General features: G+C 29.0%; 4 protein-coding genes across 4 annotated transcripts; 1 reads left to right on the forward strand and 3 right to left on the reverse strand.

The window, feature by feature from the left end:
* The first annotated feature begins 3169 nt into the window (after window positions 1–3169).
* On the forward strand, window positions 3170–6351 carry l(2)05287 (WD repeat-containing protein l(2)05287). Its single transcript, XM_027343984.2, is given in 3 exon segments — window positions 3170–4190; window positions 4192–5166; window positions 5168–6351. Coding segments are annotated over 3 exon segments (2937 nt in total). The 5' UTR covers window positions 3170–3329; the 3' UTR covers window positions 6269–6351.
* Window positions 6273–7881, reverse strand: CLIP-190 (Cytoplasmic linker protein 190). The gene is made up of 2 exons (XM_075824157.1): window positions 7398–7881; window positions 6273–6920 (listed from the first exon to the last, which is right to left on the reverse strand). Exons 1-2 carry the CDS (start codon window positions 7645–7647, stop codon window positions 6400–6402), a joined length of 771 nt encoding a protein of 256 aa, XP_075680272.1. The 5' UTR covers window positions 7648–7881; the 3' UTR covers window positions 6273–6399.
* A 1730-nt stretch (window positions 7882–9611) lies between these two features.
* On the reverse strand, window positions 9612–11423 carry LOC113793911 (uncharacterized). Its single transcript, XM_075824156.1, has 4 exons — window positions 11268–11423; window positions 10707–11021; window positions 10279–10636; window positions 9612–10212 (listed from the first exon to the last, which is right to left on the reverse strand). The coding sequence occupies exons 2-4, from the start codon at window positions 10987–10989 to the stop codon at window positions 10017–10019; spliced, it is 837 nt and encodes a 278-aa protein (XP_075680271.1). The 5' UTR covers window positions 10990–11021; window positions 11268–11423; the 3' UTR covers window positions 9612–10016.
* Window positions 11360–15677, reverse strand: LOC113793907 (anoctamin-4-like). The gene is made up of 5 exons (XM_075824155.1): window positions 15391–15677; window positions 13877–15326; window positions 13429–13804; window positions 11961–13369; window positions 11360–11462 (listed from the first exon to the last, which is right to left on the reverse strand). The coding sequence occupies exons 1-4, from the start codon at window positions 15535–15537 to the stop codon at window positions 12316–12318; spliced, it is 3027 nt and encodes a 1008-aa protein (XP_075680270.1). The 5' UTR covers window positions 15538–15677; the 3' UTR covers window positions 11360–11462; window positions 11961–12315.
* Between the last annotated feature and the right edge of the window lie 6 nt (window positions 15678–15683).

Below are 15683 nucleotides of genomic sequence, written 5' to 3' on the forward strand. Positions count from 1 at the left end.
AAAACTCTTTTTTTTCACTTTTCCCCAGTTGTTCATATCATATCAATCAAAATAATAATCTTCATTCCTCTCTCACTCTCTCTCTCACTATTTCAACAGCCGTTTATAGAAACTTATTTTTGTTAAACTTTCAAAAAAATTCATTTCATTTTTTTTTCAATCAAACACCCAAAATTGTGATAATATTTCAATGGAATCCATAAGTTTTGTCGTTGTTTTTTGTTGGTGATTTCACTTTATTCATAGAAAAAAATGCTTGACTAAACTGATTTTCGGACACCGGACAGCATTGATGCATAGCAAAATCATTTTTGTCCAAAAAAATGAAAATGAAAGACTTTCCAGCCAACCAGTCAACCAAGTGAATGAATGAACAAATTGGTCAAACAAAAAAAAATGACTGATAATAATGATGTCACCAGATCAAAAATCCTTGATCTTATTTTAGCTAAAAAAGTTTTCGGGCAGAAAACAAAAAGGCAACAGAACTTGAAAAAACTTTCCATGAAACAAAAATTGATTATTTATTCATCATTGTCATATATGAATGTTCTTCCCTTTCCTATGTCCTGTCCTTTTGTTGTTAATCTTTAATGTTTTGTTTTTAATTTATTTTGTTTTTCTCAATCTTACTTTCCCTCATTAAATAATTCATATAATAAGTTTTTTTTTGGTAGGGAAAAAACGGTATGATTTTTCATTATCATCCATTTGACCATCATAATGTTTGTTTTGTTTTGTTTTCAATTTCGTCAATCAATTATCATTTCCCATAGTTAATGATTCAAGATCTTTTCCTCATTCATTATCGATAAATATTATTGAAATTTTATCGATCGATTGATTATATTTAACCTTTAATGAAATAATAACAACCATTATAACATTGATTGTAATAATTAATGACGATTATCATCATCAATGATGACAATAATGATGAAATTCCAATCATTATTTTTTAAAAAAATGATTGGAATTTCCATTTTAATAATGATCTTTTTCATCATTGATCAATTCATTGATTGATTGATTGATTGGCTATTACATTTTATAAAATTTTATCAATTATTTAACAATGAAAAAACAACAAAACAAAACAACAACTACATCCTTAGAATGTTTCATTTGTCATTCAGAATTTACAATTTTCTTTCATGTTGAATTTAAGAATTTTTTCTTTCTTGGTTGTATCCATGGATATATCCAATGTTTTTTGTTTCCCGGACAGGACAGGAGAAAAAAATCTAATTGAAAATGACGGGTCTTGTTGTTGTTGAACGAAGAAAATGAAGAAAAACGAAAGAAAAGAAAACTTTCATTTAATATCATTCGACTTTTAATCAAACGAAAATAACCGAAAAACATTCGGACATAATGGATTTTCTTTTTCTTGTTCTCGTTCGGTTAATATTATGGTATTGTGGTGGACAAACAAAACAAAATGTGAAAACCCAGTAATTAAACCCCGTTTAATCCTTTATCATAATCTTCATGTTTGGTTTGTTTCAAAACAGAATTCCAATGAAACAAATGGAAAAAAAAACATCGACAACATTGGATTGATCGAAAGTCACGAACCAGAAAAACTTTTTTTGCTGTTTGGTTTTTCTCCCAAAAAAAATTTTCATTTTAATTTTCAGTTATTTTGTTGGATATAAGTTTTGGAAAAAAAACTCGAAACTCAAAAATTGTTTACGTGGAAACCAATTTACTCACTCTGTTTTTGGAATGAAAAACCAGCGAAAAATCAAAAAAAAAAAAGTTTCAAGAACTTTGTTTACGAAATTAAAAAAAACTTTTTTCATCATCATCATTATGTAATGGTTTGATTTTTGTTTGTTTGTTGTTTTTTCGTTTGGTAATTAAACCAAAAAAGATCAAGCTAAATTGATTGGACTTGACTGAAAATAAAATAATGATGTGTTTGTCAGGTTTGTCATTTTTTTTACAAAAATCTTTAAATAATGATTTTCAATCCAGAATTCTGGATGTTCGAAACAGTGAGAAAAACTTTCGGAAAAGTTAATTTCTGAGAATGTTTCTCTTTGTTTAATCTTCTTAACCATTTTTTGGTAAGTTTGTTTTTGGATTTTGACTGGACAGATGAATTACATCATCATCATAATATCAAGGATTCAAAGAAGAAACAACAAAATCATTATGAGAAAGAATGTTTCCGGTAAAAATATTTTCTTGTTTCCGGAAAGATTTTTGTTTCGCCCTATTATCATATTGATGAAACAAACAAAAAAAAACAGAAAATATTGTTACAATGAATATTATAATCGAAGGACGAAAAAAAAACCAAAAATAGAAACAAATAAGAAATGTTCCCGATCGATAAAAACAAAACAAGAAAAAATGGAGGGAGGAGAAATCGATATCTGATGACGACGATGAAGAAACACATAACCACACCAGAACATACTGGTATTAACCAAATAATCGATACCGGACACAGGCAGGCAATTTTTTGTTATTATTATTATTCGATTCAATTCGATTAGAAAGAAAATTAATCAATTTTTTCTTTTTTTGTATTACAATCGATCAAATTGATACAAACATTTTTTTCTTTTTTCTTTTTTTCTTTTTATCTGATCCAGATCGGAAATGAACAGGAGAGAAAAAAACATTCGAAATTGAAAAAATCCTTCTTTTTCACCTTGACAGATGGGGAGATAGGGGTAAGCTTTTTTCTTACTTGGTTTTCGAACGAAAGTAATCAAAAAACATGTTTTGTTTTTTCCATTTCTTTTTTTGCAATTATTACACGATCAATATAATTTCATTTTGTTCATTGTCGTTTTTGTTTTTGATCGATTTTATCTTGAATTCATTTCATCTTAATTGTCGTGAAGAGAACGTCTTGGCCAAAAATTTTTATTTTTTTCTGTTTGCTTGACAAACTAGGAGATGCGCACCAGCAAGACCATTATCAAAAAAACGATACATTATTTTAATGATGTTCAATCGTAAAAAAAATAAATTGGCTGAAGGATAATAGTAATGTCTTCTTCTTTTTTATATAAATATCATCATCGAATATCAAGTATTGAATCATTTAATGATAATGATCTTTTCGATTATTATTATCATCATTTTTAATGATAATTAATGATGATGATGATACTTGAGAATGAAAAAGAGAGGAGAAATTATTTCAAAATCGAATGTTATTTCGTTTTCGGAATCGAATGTTCGAATGGAATATATTCTCGTATTCAGTCGTCCTATCATCTATGAACGGATTCTCTGTTGTTGATGAAAGCATGAAAAAAAACGTGTGCTGTTTTTCGGTTTTTTTAAAATTAATTTTGTTTTGAAACATGATTTTAACCACGGAAAATATCGAAATGAATAATGATGATCGTAAAAATGAATTATCATCAATCGATAACGATGATGGACAACAATTATCATTTCGTAAAATTGGTGGTTTTGATTTACTCGTTGATCGTCCATTCGTTACTGATGATCAACAATCATTATTAATAATATCGGGACGGAAAATACGTAAATATTTCATTGAGAATGGTAATTTTTTAGAAGAATATTATTTCGGTATCAATGCATCAATCGTTACTATACAACGAAATGAAAATCCAAATGAATGTTGGCTAGCATTCGAAAATGGTCATATAATTCAATGGAATTATTGGGAAAATTTTCGTATTAGTCAAATGAAAATTCCATCAATCGATCGTAGCCATTCATTAGTATATTATAAACGTATTGATAATATTTGTTATTTTGTAACAAAATTATTGATGAAAAAAAAGAATACTGTTCGTTATAAGCTACAATATTATTATCAAAATAATCCGGAAAATCAAATGTTAATTGATCGTTCGATGAATTTTTCGGGAAAATTTTCAACCAAATCAATTTCATTTTCATCCAACGGTCAAATCTGTGCTGTAATTAATTTGAATCAATTATTCATTTATGAATTGCCAATATCATTAACAAGTCGAAAACAAATTTATAATTGTGAAGATAAAAACAAACATTTTACCATAATACGATTTCATCCGATTGAATCGATCCTGGTTACAGGTGATACCAATGGCCAAATACATATTTGGAATGATTTATTCGCAACAAATCGACAACCAATAAAATCTATTCTACATTGGCATTCACAATCAGTTGCCGATTTAGTTTATTCACCGAATGGTACAAATCTTTTATTCAGTTGGTAATGAAATGGTTCTGGTTAAATGGAATCTGGTTGGACAAAATTTTGGTGAAAAAACATTTGTACCACGTCTGGGTGAAAAAATATATTTTGTAACTATCGACAAGAATAATGAATTTGTTATAACAAGTCATTTGGATCAATCCATTCAGATTATTGATGCAAAAATGAATGGTATTCGTACGGTTATTGAAGGTTTATCATTTTCAAAGGGAAATAATTTGTATCGTTCGGCGGTTGGTCTACATTTTAATCATCGATTAGAATCGATTGCTATGAATGGTCGTATTGGTCATCTACAATTTTATTCACCATTTTATCAACGACAGCTATTTCAATTAGATATTACTGAACAAAATATTATTGTTGCACCAACAATTCGATCAAGTCGTTCAAGAAAACATTCTATTGAAGAAGTTGATAAAGACAATTTCATTCCCATACAAGTAACAAGATTAGCTATCAATGATGATGGTTATTGGATGGCAACCATCGAATATCGTAATGATGAAGAAACATCACCAGAAATTCGTTTAAAATTTTGGTTATTATTACCATCGAATAATGGTTTTGAATTGAATACCACCGTTCATTTACCACATGATGATGATATTAATTATATGGAATTTTCAACTTCAAATTCTTCATCATCATTGCAACAATCAAAACATCGAAAATTGCCATCCGAATTGCATTTGGTAACGACAAGTCAAGATAAAACATTTAAAATATGGGATTTAAAAACGTCTGCTGTTGCTTCGGGTAATCGTAAACAATGGTGGAATTGTTCAAGACAAGGATCATTGAATAATAATTCCGTACCAAGAATGGCATCATTTTCATCCGATTCATCATTATTAGCTGTTTTATTTGATGAAAATCATTTGACAATGTGGGAATTGAATTCGAATGAATCGAATAATGATATACGTTATATACCACGTATGGATATTTTTGATATTTTCCGATAATAATGGTAATGATAATGATGATCAACCACAACAACAAAAATCAATCGAAAATAATCGCCATATAATCTATATTGGTTTTGGACAGAAACAATTTTCACATTATCTTATTGAAGGTCATCGTCGTGGTCTAATTGTTCGTAATGTTGTACGAAAATTTCAGAAAATTTTTGAATATAATATTCCAATGAAATGTAATGATAATAATGTATTACCAATCGATTCAATTGTCAAGGAACGTGGTGAAAATATTCTTGCTTTGATTGCATTGGATCGTATTCGATTTTTATGTCTACAACAACAATCAGTGGTCGCTTATGTTGATTTAGCAACAATGAAAAATTTTCGTGGAACAATTATATCATCGGTATTTTTGCCGTTAAAATTCGACAGTGATAACCAAGATGATGATGGTGAATTATCATTCAAACAAAATTATCTATGTTTAACCGATCAAAATGAATTATTTCGTACGATATCATCACAAAGTAATACGGATGGTGGTAAAAATATCCTGGATGATTATTCTGAAACCATTATGGTTGGCACACAAAATGATTTACGTACAGAAACATTTATTCGAAATATTGATGATAATTATCGATCAAATAATTGTTTAGCAACATTGATGGCCATCAATGATGATGATGACGATGGATCCAACAAACAAAAATTATCAGATCGAACAACAAAATCAACATCGGAATTGATTAAAAAATATTTCTATCATATACCTTCACATGTATTACCACCGGTTCATATTTTGGAAAAATCATTTCTTTCCGATTATCTTCAAACTTTACAATTATCATCATCGACGACGTCAAAGATTGATGAGAAAATTGATAATGAAAAAAAATCGAATAATGATGATAATTCAAGACAACAACAACCATCAGATGATAATCAACAATCTTTAATGACTTATGATCGAAAAATATTTGAATCAAATTCCATTATCGATGATAATTATGATGATGGTGGTGATAATCCAATAAAAAGTAATGATTTTTTCTGGCTAAATCAATATGTTCGATCATCATTGGTCAATAATGATGATAATGATCCTAAGACGATAGATGGCGCTACGACCGATTAAAATATTTTGAAATTTTGTAAATTTTTTATTTTTATTTTTTTAAAGATTTGTATTTTTCAAATAAATTCTATAATTAAATCAAACAGTAATTGAAAAAATTAAATATTTTACAGTGAAATTTTGTTTTTGTTTTAAAAATGGACATGATGTTGTTGATTCGATTTACGACGATGATTATCCGACGAGGATAATGATGATGATGTGGATGGTGATTGGGTTGATGATATTCGACAACTACTTTTTAATACAGATTTTGGTTGTTTTTGTTGTTGTTGCGATTGCTGTTGCGGTTGTTTTCCCATTGTTGTTGTTGTTGTCGTAACAGTTGTGATCATTTTTGTTGGTTTAATCGGCAACATATAATGTGGAATTTGTATTGGACTTTTTGTAACACGTGTTATTGTTGTTGTCATTTTTCCATCAGCCGAACATAATCGTTGTGTACGAACTGTACTTGTTGTTGTTGTGGTTGTTGATGGTAATATTGTTTTAGTTTTTGATGTTGTCGATGTGGATGTTGTTGTTTTATCATCATTATTATCATTTAAATCGATTGGATTATTATTTAAATCGATAACATCGATTGGATAACGACAAAGACGATGTAAACGTGTAAATAGACCATGATTTGGTTGACATTGAAAATAACGTACTTAGTGAGAGAAAATTAAAAAAAATAAAATGATTAGAATTATTTTAAAAAACGTCGCCCACACATTAACCCAACACTTTTGCTTTAAAGCCAAATTCAAGGGGAACAAATTAATTTAAGCGAACAAACACTTTTTACCGAAAATGTTTTTTTTTATTATTAACAGGTGTCATTTATGAGAATAAAAAACATCTTTTTTTTGCTTTCTTCTGATAATTGATTTTGATTTTAAAAGAAGAATAGGAACAAGGTTGTTGACAATAAGTAATTATTATCATCATTATTTGTACGATAATCATTTTGTTTTTTGTTTACATCATCATTTAACAACATGCCGTTTATAGTTTTCAATGTGATGATTTTCAAAATAAAAAAACAAAATTTCCTATTTTAGTCAAGGTTCGAATCACATTTTGAAATGAAAATATGTCATTTTTTTCAGGAAAATTCTTGAAAAACAAAAACAAAACATCTTACCTCCATGCACTGAGCCATCATTTTTTCCTTCCGCTTTATCCAATACAATACCAGCCCATTCACCTTTTGCAAATTGTACATCACCAATATAGACAATATAACCAGGTTTAATACCTTGTACCCAAACACGATCACCGATCATAAATGAATCTGGATCATCACTGAATACCGAAGAAGTTGGTACGATTCGATTATATTTATTATTATCAATCATGCTCATATTTTGATGATGATGATTTTGATGTTGCATTTTTTATTTTCAGTTTCACAGCAACAAAGAACAAAATTATCACTAGGCAAAAAAAACAAGGAAGCATCAATCCGTCGAGGTCGTTTTTTCGAAATTCCAAAAACCAAAAAAACAGATCAAAATGAAGAAAATGAGAATCAATCGGTGAATCGAACAAACGAAAAAATGAAAAAAAAATTTTGTTCAAATCATCATTGACACCAAACAAACAAGCAAAATATCGAAAGTGAAATTAACGATAGAAAGAATGAAAAAGAAAGAGAAAATCTATATACATTCTATATATATAATTTTTTACATTACAATTTTGATATCACATAACCTTTTCTTTTCCTTTAATTTTACAAGTAGTAGTTATAATTATCATCAAAAAATCAAAGAAAAAAAAGGAGATCGTTGTAGCCACCACCACCACCACCATCGATCGTCATCATTATTTATTGTTAGATTCAATGTCGTACACCTGTCTTCTTTTTTTTTGTTTTTTTGGATGTTAAAAAATGGATACATTCAATTCATGCAGGTATACAGGTGAGATTTTCCTGTTGTTGTTTGAATTTGATTTTCAAAAAAAAAAACAAAGAATTCTTTTTTACTGTGTAAAGAGAGCATTCTCTAACAATACCAACGATGACAACGCCTTTCTCTCTCTCTCTTTATCGCTGGCTTCCAAGAAAAATTTCTTTATTCTTTTAACTTTGATTGTGACAGGTGAAAACAAACAAACAAACATTGTTACTTCTGGTTATATTTTTGTTGTGTATTTCTTACAACAACAACAAGATTCTCTTCAATGTTTTTCGATATAGAGACATCACTCATTCAATCATTTTGATGATGATGATAATGATTAATAATAATTCTCATTAAATAGTAAAGATCAATGTAATCATGATGATCATCATCATCATTTTGGATGGAAATAGGCTTTTGAATATTCACTTTTGTTTTGTTTTTAAAGGAAATCATTATCTCTCTTTCGCTTTTTACTTTCGTAAATTTGGTTGTCATCATCATTTAGTAATGGACTTTTTGCATTTAGTTTTTTTTTGTTGTTTGTTTTTTCAATTCCGAAACGAATTTATTTTTTTTCAAAAATAAAGAATTTCTAGTTAATTGAAAAAAACAAACCCTTTCTGCTTAATGATTATTTATTGTAAAAATAAGGGTAAAAATCCCTTTTGCACTGCCGGACAACAGGTGTTTGACAATCGCTGATAATGATTGTGACCGATTGATTGATCATCATCATCAAACAAACAAACAAATCAATTTCCGTTTCAATGAAAATTTCATGCATCTAACATATAGGAGTGGTCTTGCTCACCCCACTCGAATTTTTTAATTTAATCTTAATTATGTTTTCTTGGATTGATTTCTTTTGATCGAAAAGATTTTTCTGCTCCGAAAGAAAGTTAATTTTCACGAATGTTTTATGTTTGTCATGATCATCATCGACAATTACCAAGTACAATTATTAAGCCAAACAAGCAAATGAATTTTTCATTTCGTTTCTATTCGTTGTTCAGATGCTGCTGACCAATTCAATTAAAATAATCAATTACACAGTGTGTGTGTGCGGAAAAGAGAAAATTCATTTCGTGTTTTGTTCTGATCTTCACAATTCAAAATGATTGATTGATTGTTCGATCAATCAATCAATGGCTGATCAATTAACTGAATGACAAGATGTTCTGAATGAATGTGACAATAATTATTAATGAGATTTTTGTACAAAACGAAATGTAAATAATGTCCAGGGTTATTATTTGCTTGAATTGTTTTTATTAGATGGAAAATGGAATCGAAATATTTATCGATCTAGCCATCCGATAGACACTGACCATATTTGGTGGTCATTATTATTATTCGGCGTTTTTTCCCATTCTTGAATGAATGATATTGTAAAAGAGAATTGGGTTTTTATTTTTTCTTCATTCAAAATCAAAATCGAAATCGATCAATCAAAAATCAAATGAATTGTGAATTTTATTTATTTAATGATCAATGAAACAAATGAAACAAATATTTTTGATGATAATAAAAAAATTAACAATCTTCTTCCACCCCTGTACTTGTTAAATATTGTTATTGTTCGAGTATATAATGATAATAGTAATAAAAATTGCTCAATTTTTTAAAAAAAGTGTGAAACACAATAGGTGTGTATGATGTGATAATGAAATAAAAAGTGAGAAAATGAAAAATTATTCAATAATAACCATCATCATCATCATCATTGTCGGATGTTTCATTTTCAATTTTTGTTTTGTTTTCGACATAATTTATTGATGTTGGCATGATATTTTTCCATTTTTGAAATCAAGTTTTCATTTTTCAAACTAAAATAGAAATTGTTGTTTGTTGGTTTATTCTAATGTAGTCTGACGACGTAATGCATAATGTGAATCTAATGTTTGTTTATATTTATGTTTAAATTCTGGTTTTGTAACCATCCAAACGACCAATATGGTAAATATGACCAATACAATGCCAAACATATTCAATAATATTGCTATCGATGGTAATGATGAATATCTTTGATTTGGGTCTGGATCATTATTTCTTTGCGTGAGAAAAATTTTTGAAATTATTATTGTAAATTCTTCTTGTTCACTCTATACTACTTACAAGCTAAAAATTGCCTTTTCAGTAATACCAATCGTACAAATACCGGCCGACAAAGCAATATTAGTAATACCACCAAATATATGAAAAGGAAGTGTTAATTTACAATAAACAGCCGATGCTTTTGGATAATAAAATGTTAAAAATGATGTAATAACACTAACGGTAACACCAACTAATGCTGTTATTCCCAACCATGAATGTAATGAATAAAAATGTGGTATATTTTTATGATAATGAAATATATATGCACTGGCCACACCAATCCATGATATAACAATAGCAAAGGATTGTAATATTAAATGTAATGTTTTCTGTTGTTTATAGCTCCAATTTTTTGCTGCACGATATGTCAAAATGCCTGAAATAAAAATGATAGAATGAAATAATGAATCATAATGAACAAAAACTATTTGGACAACAAAACATACCATTAGCATTACAAACAATCATGCCCAATGTCATACAAACAGGATGAAAATTGAAAATATTATCACCAAAACCAAATCCACCGATCTGTATCATCCATAATATTGAACAGACTAATAATATAATACCCAATATTTCAACAATAACTAAACATAACCAGAATAGATTATCCTGTGATAATGTTGTTATTATTGTATTGGCTATTGGACCAAAATGTGCTGCATCTTGATCAATTTGGTGACTACGACTACTATCAGTTTGATATTGACTTTGACGATAGGACATTATTATTTAGATGATGAAACAATGATGAGATCCTTTAATGATGGAGAAAGAAAAACGAACAAAATTGTTATTAGATAATTATTATTCGCACTAGTATGTTTGCTATGTTGTTGTTGTTGTTTTTCTCGATGATTGAATTGATGATCAATATTTATCATCATCATCAATATTTGCAAACAATTTAACACCATATTCAATGTCAAACACATGCACAAACATAGTGTAGCTTTGTAAAAAAGAAACATTTGATTTTGTATGTTTCAAACAAAAATACATACTATTTATGATCTAAATAGGGATGATGATGATGATAGATGTGATAAGACAAAACAAAATTTTCTTTATTGTTTCACTAAAAAATTTGATATTTTTTGTTTGTTGCCAAACACCGAAACCGAAAAAAATCTCCAATTTCTTTTGATCTGTATGATTATGAAGAATCTTCTTCAATTCAATGTTACAGTTTTTTCTCACTGTTTATATGTTTATGGAGTATAAAAAAATGATGCAAATGGAAAAATAATTCAATCAAAAATCCAAATTCGTTATTGTTAATTTTTTTTGATGTTTACATTATAACAACATTAACAACATTACTACCACCACCCATCCAATAATAATAATAACTGGTAATCAAACAATAATCAAACATTGTTGCTATAGTTTTTTGTTTTGTTCGATTAAAAAAAATATTCGAAATCAAAAGTGATGATGATATAATAATCCAAAGATTTGTGGTTGTTTTCTTTCGAATATTTGATGAAAGCTAGCTGCTACTGACGATGGTGGTGTTTTTCAGTTATGTTGATGATGATGAAGATCGTTGAGATTCGATCAATGTCTTTTTGTGGTTTGTTTGTTTGTTTCTGTTTTTTTGCTTGTTTTTTTGTAATCGATATGCATGCAAAAGGTTTTTGGTTTCGCCGACCTCCGTACAAAATTACCAAAATAAAAAATAAAAAAACACATACCATTATTGTAGATTGATTTGTTGATTGCATAGAGATGAGTAAACGATTATTTTCTTATTCTTGGCTTTTTTACCATAGTGTCTATATAATGTTTTTTTTTCATCACCGCTAAGAAACATCTTTTTTTCACCAATAATTTTCTCAAGGCAATATTGCAATACACACATGTTGTGCATTGAGATATAATCATAATTTCATTAGTTGCTACCATAGTGATCATCATCATGTTTCTTTCTAATATCTGAGATAATATCGAGGATTCATAACCAGTAAACAAAAATCCATTTTTTGTAACAAAAAAATAATTTCAGTTTAAGACAGGTATCGCCATCTTGTTGCAATTATTTGCAATAGTTCAATCCAATGAACGATTTCCGGTTATTAATTGTTCACGAGAATTGGTTGTTGTCGGTGATGATGATGATGAAAAATTCAATAAATAATTAATAGAATCATTAAGATTATTATCATTTAGATTTGGTAATGAAACAACATCATTATAATCATCATCATTATCGATATTTTGATGTCGACGTCTAATTTTGGCAGGATGTTCATTATGGCTATCGATACTATGATGATGATCATCGATATCGTCGTCATCATCATTTTCATCGATTGTTGAAATTTTTTTACCATTCCTAGTGAATTTAGCCGTCATTGGTGAAACAATATCAGAGTTAGATGATGTCGATGGTGGTGGTGGTGGTTGATTGAATCGTTTATCTTCCGATAATGATGAATGATATTGATTAAAGGGTGTTTCGATATTACGATTATTTAGATCAATCAGAAAAGCGTTCGGTTGTTGTTGTTGTTCTTTATTATTGATTTTCATCAAATTACCACTGTTAGCTGTCATCATACGACCTGTTCTTGTTACTGCTGTTCGAGCACGATCTGTTTTATCCAAACCATTGGACATTTCTTTGGCACGTTGATATTCTTGTTGTAATATTAATTCATTAGTAAGATAAGTATGTTGACGCATCTGTTGTCGTAATTGTTGCGGTACGTCTGGTATTAACCAACGCATCATAGATGTAACGGCAGCGATAATATTTTCAAATACAACAACAAACAAAAGACGAAATGCTAATAATTTATAATAAAATGATGTAAATTTATAACGAGAATTTCCTTCAGCCCATGGTGGTTCACGATAATCTGAATATAAACAATAGGTCAATTTCGATTCATCATAACCTAATTTCAAATGTTCGTTGACAACTTTAGCTTCAAAAAATGCTAATGTTGAATTAACATAACCGGTAAGTGCACCATGTTCAAAATAATAAATGAGCCGGGGAACGAATTCGGTTGTAAATGCAATAATCATTGCATTTGTAATGACAGATAATTTACAAATTGTATCCAATATTCGATACCATATTCCAATGTTTTTAACTCTGATATTTTGAAAAACAAAAATTAATTTCTATAACTTTTACAAATTAAATTGAATTACCTTTGAGCGACTGGTCTTCTATAAACAGTAATCATTTTTCTGGCATCCAAACGAATTTCAAAAACATTATTGATTAATGCAAATAATGGTGCTAATGGAAATGCTGACACAAAAATTGTTACAAAACCAAACTGGATAACCATTTCAAGATATTCATAGAATAATGATGTTGGTAGCCATCTTGTCAGTAGGAAATCTTCTTCCCATTGTGGTATATTAAACCGTGTTACACGATTACGATTATCACCTGAACGATATTTCCAACGATTAAACATATTATATGCAAATGGCATACATAATTCAATTGCAGCACTAAACATTTGACGACCAATCATAATGATACTCAATTGTATGGCAAGTTCCAACAGACATCCACCTGTGAATGACAAATAAATTGAATTTAATAATGAAAAAATAGAAATATTTTGTTTCTAAAAAATCAACTTACCAAATGCACATTCCTCTTGTGTCAATGATTCATCATCAAATTCACCGGGATTACCAATAAAACGTCCTTTAAAGAATGCAATATAAAATATCGATGAATAATAATTAACAAATTGCAATAAAAACATTTTCAATGTTAATGAATTATCGAATTCGGTTTGTGTACGTGGCATTTCTAATTCTGTTAAATAATTTGCAATTCTTGCATATAGATTATTTAATATCAGAATGAATATTAGATTCAATCCGGCAGCTGATGATGATACAACAATCGATGAATATTTTTGTAGAAAACCAATATTAATTTTACGAGATTTTCCTGGATTGACAGGTTTTTTAAACAAAATGAATGAACGTATTGTTGAACGATAAACAATAACTGAAACAACTGAGCCCATTGCAATGAGTATGAGAAAAAATACAATAGACGCTGATAAAACGGTATATGGTAATTGACGACGCCAAAACGGTATATATGGCTCATACATTCTTGTAATAACATTCAATCGTCGGTTGCTAACATTCGATAAACGTGCTAGATATTCTGGTCGAGGATATTCTTCAACAGCATCAAAATTTGATAAATCCCAACGATAAGTAATACGAGCGGAATATCGTTTCCACATTTCCAAATAAACAGTTGCCCATAATGACATAAATATAGCAAAAAATACTGTTGCTGGATTATCGAATAAATATGTTGCTTTGGCATAGATACATGAATCGGATACACGTGTAAAATTACAATCATGTGCGCATTGTGGACACATTAGGTAATTATCATAAACATTATTACAAATTTCCTTCGATGGTATATCTTTATCCAAAGTGAAAAAACCAAAAAGAAAACACAGAACACCAACAACAGATGCCGGTATTAGCATTGATGTATAGAAGCCAAGCCAAGCAAAATATAGGGCAATTTTGACACCAAAATAATTTTTGATCTCATCCAATGGTTGATGATGAAATGCCATTTTGATTGATGCCCAATTCTGTATCAATTGCATGCGTGGTGAACGATAATCGGCATTAACTTTACCTTCATGTAATGGATATGCAGCAGTATAAACATGATCGGATAATAATTTATTGATACCAAATTCGGTAACATCATCCTGTTTGGTTGAAAAACTTTTGCGTTTCAATATAAATTCAATAACTTGTGCACGTTGTGCTGGCGAAAAGAATTGTTCCTTTTGTGGTGGTATATCGAATAGATATTCTTTATCTTTTGAATAAGGTGCTGTAAAACGCATCGAATGTACTTCATCATCATCGAACAACATTTTCCATGTTGTTTGCATTGTACGCATTGGCATTTTCAGTCGCATTATTTCCGCATATCGTGTTAGTACACCCCAAGATGCATAGATTTTTGTAAAAACATGTTGTGAATCATTTATTTCTTCTGCTTTTTCCAGATGAAGTCCTTCATCTTTTAAATTATACTATAGATTTTGGATAATGACAATAAAATTGATTTTCAAAAATAAATGAAATCAATTGCCTCACCTCAAATATTGATCGATGTTGAATTTGTTCGAATTCTTCACCTTTTGTTTGATTTGGATGTAATGGTTTAGTGTGTACCAGTACAAAATCAACACGACGTTTACCATCTTCAAAATAATGACTTAGTAATGTTGATTTGTTTTTCATTCGTTCTTTATTAATTTCTTCGGTAGTTTTTTCCACAATATTCAATGAATTTGTTGAACGTGATTTTTTATTCTCCTGTATTCGAGGAAATAGAAGATTATCCAATTCCGATAGACGTTTTATATTTAATTCTTCAAGAATTTCAG

The sequence above is a fragment of the Dermatophagoides pteronyssinus genome, unplaced genomic scaffold, assembly GCF_027571235.1.
Source record: "Dermatophagoides pteronyssinus isolate colony J.1.1.1.1 unplaced genomic scaffold, Derpt_VIB-CSIC_2022.12 sq0051, whole genome shotgun sequence".
NCBI lineage: Eukaryota > Metazoa > Arthropoda > Arachnida > Sarcoptiformes > Pyroglyphidae > Dermatophagoides > Dermatophagoides pteronyssinus.

What these genes read in the sequence shown, in the direction of transcription:
- CLIP-190 (XM_075824157.1), bottom strand. Translation starts at nt 7,647, where the DNA reads ATGCAACATCAAAATCATCATCATCAAAATATGAGCATGATTGATAAT. An exon ending in TGATGGCTCAGTGCATGGAG is followed by an intron (nt 6,921 to 7,397) that starts GTAAGATGTTTT and finishes TCTCTCACTAAG; the next exon opens with TACGTTATTTTCAATGTCAA.
- LOC113793911 (XM_075824156.1), bottom strand. Translation starts at nt 10,989, where the DNA reads ATGTCCTATCGTCAAAGTCAATATCAAACTGATAGTAGTCGTAGTCAC. An exon ending in GATTGTTTGTAATGCTAATG is followed by an intron (nt 10,637 to 10,706) that starts GTATGTTTTGTT and finishes TTTTTATTTCAG; the next exon opens with GCATTTTGACATATCGTGCA. An exon ending in GAAAAGGCAATTTTTAGCTT is followed by an intron (nt 10,213 to 10,278) that starts GTAAGTAGTATA and finishes TCTCACGCAAAG; the next exon opens with AAATAATGATCCAGACCCAA.
- LOC113793907 (XM_075824155.1), bottom strand. Translation starts at nt 15,537, where the DNA reads ATGAAAAACAAATCAACATTACTAAGTCATTATTTTGAAGATGGTAAA. An exon ending in AACATCGATCAATATTTGAG is followed by an intron (nt 15,327 to 15,390) that starts GTGAGGCAATTG and finishes CAAAATCTATAG; the next exon opens with TATAATTTAAAAGATGAAGG. An exon ending in AGAAGACCAGTCGCTCAAAG is followed by an intron (nt 13,370 to 13,428) that starts GTAATTCAATTT and finishes TCAAAATATCAG; the next exon opens with AGTTAAAAACATTGGAATAT.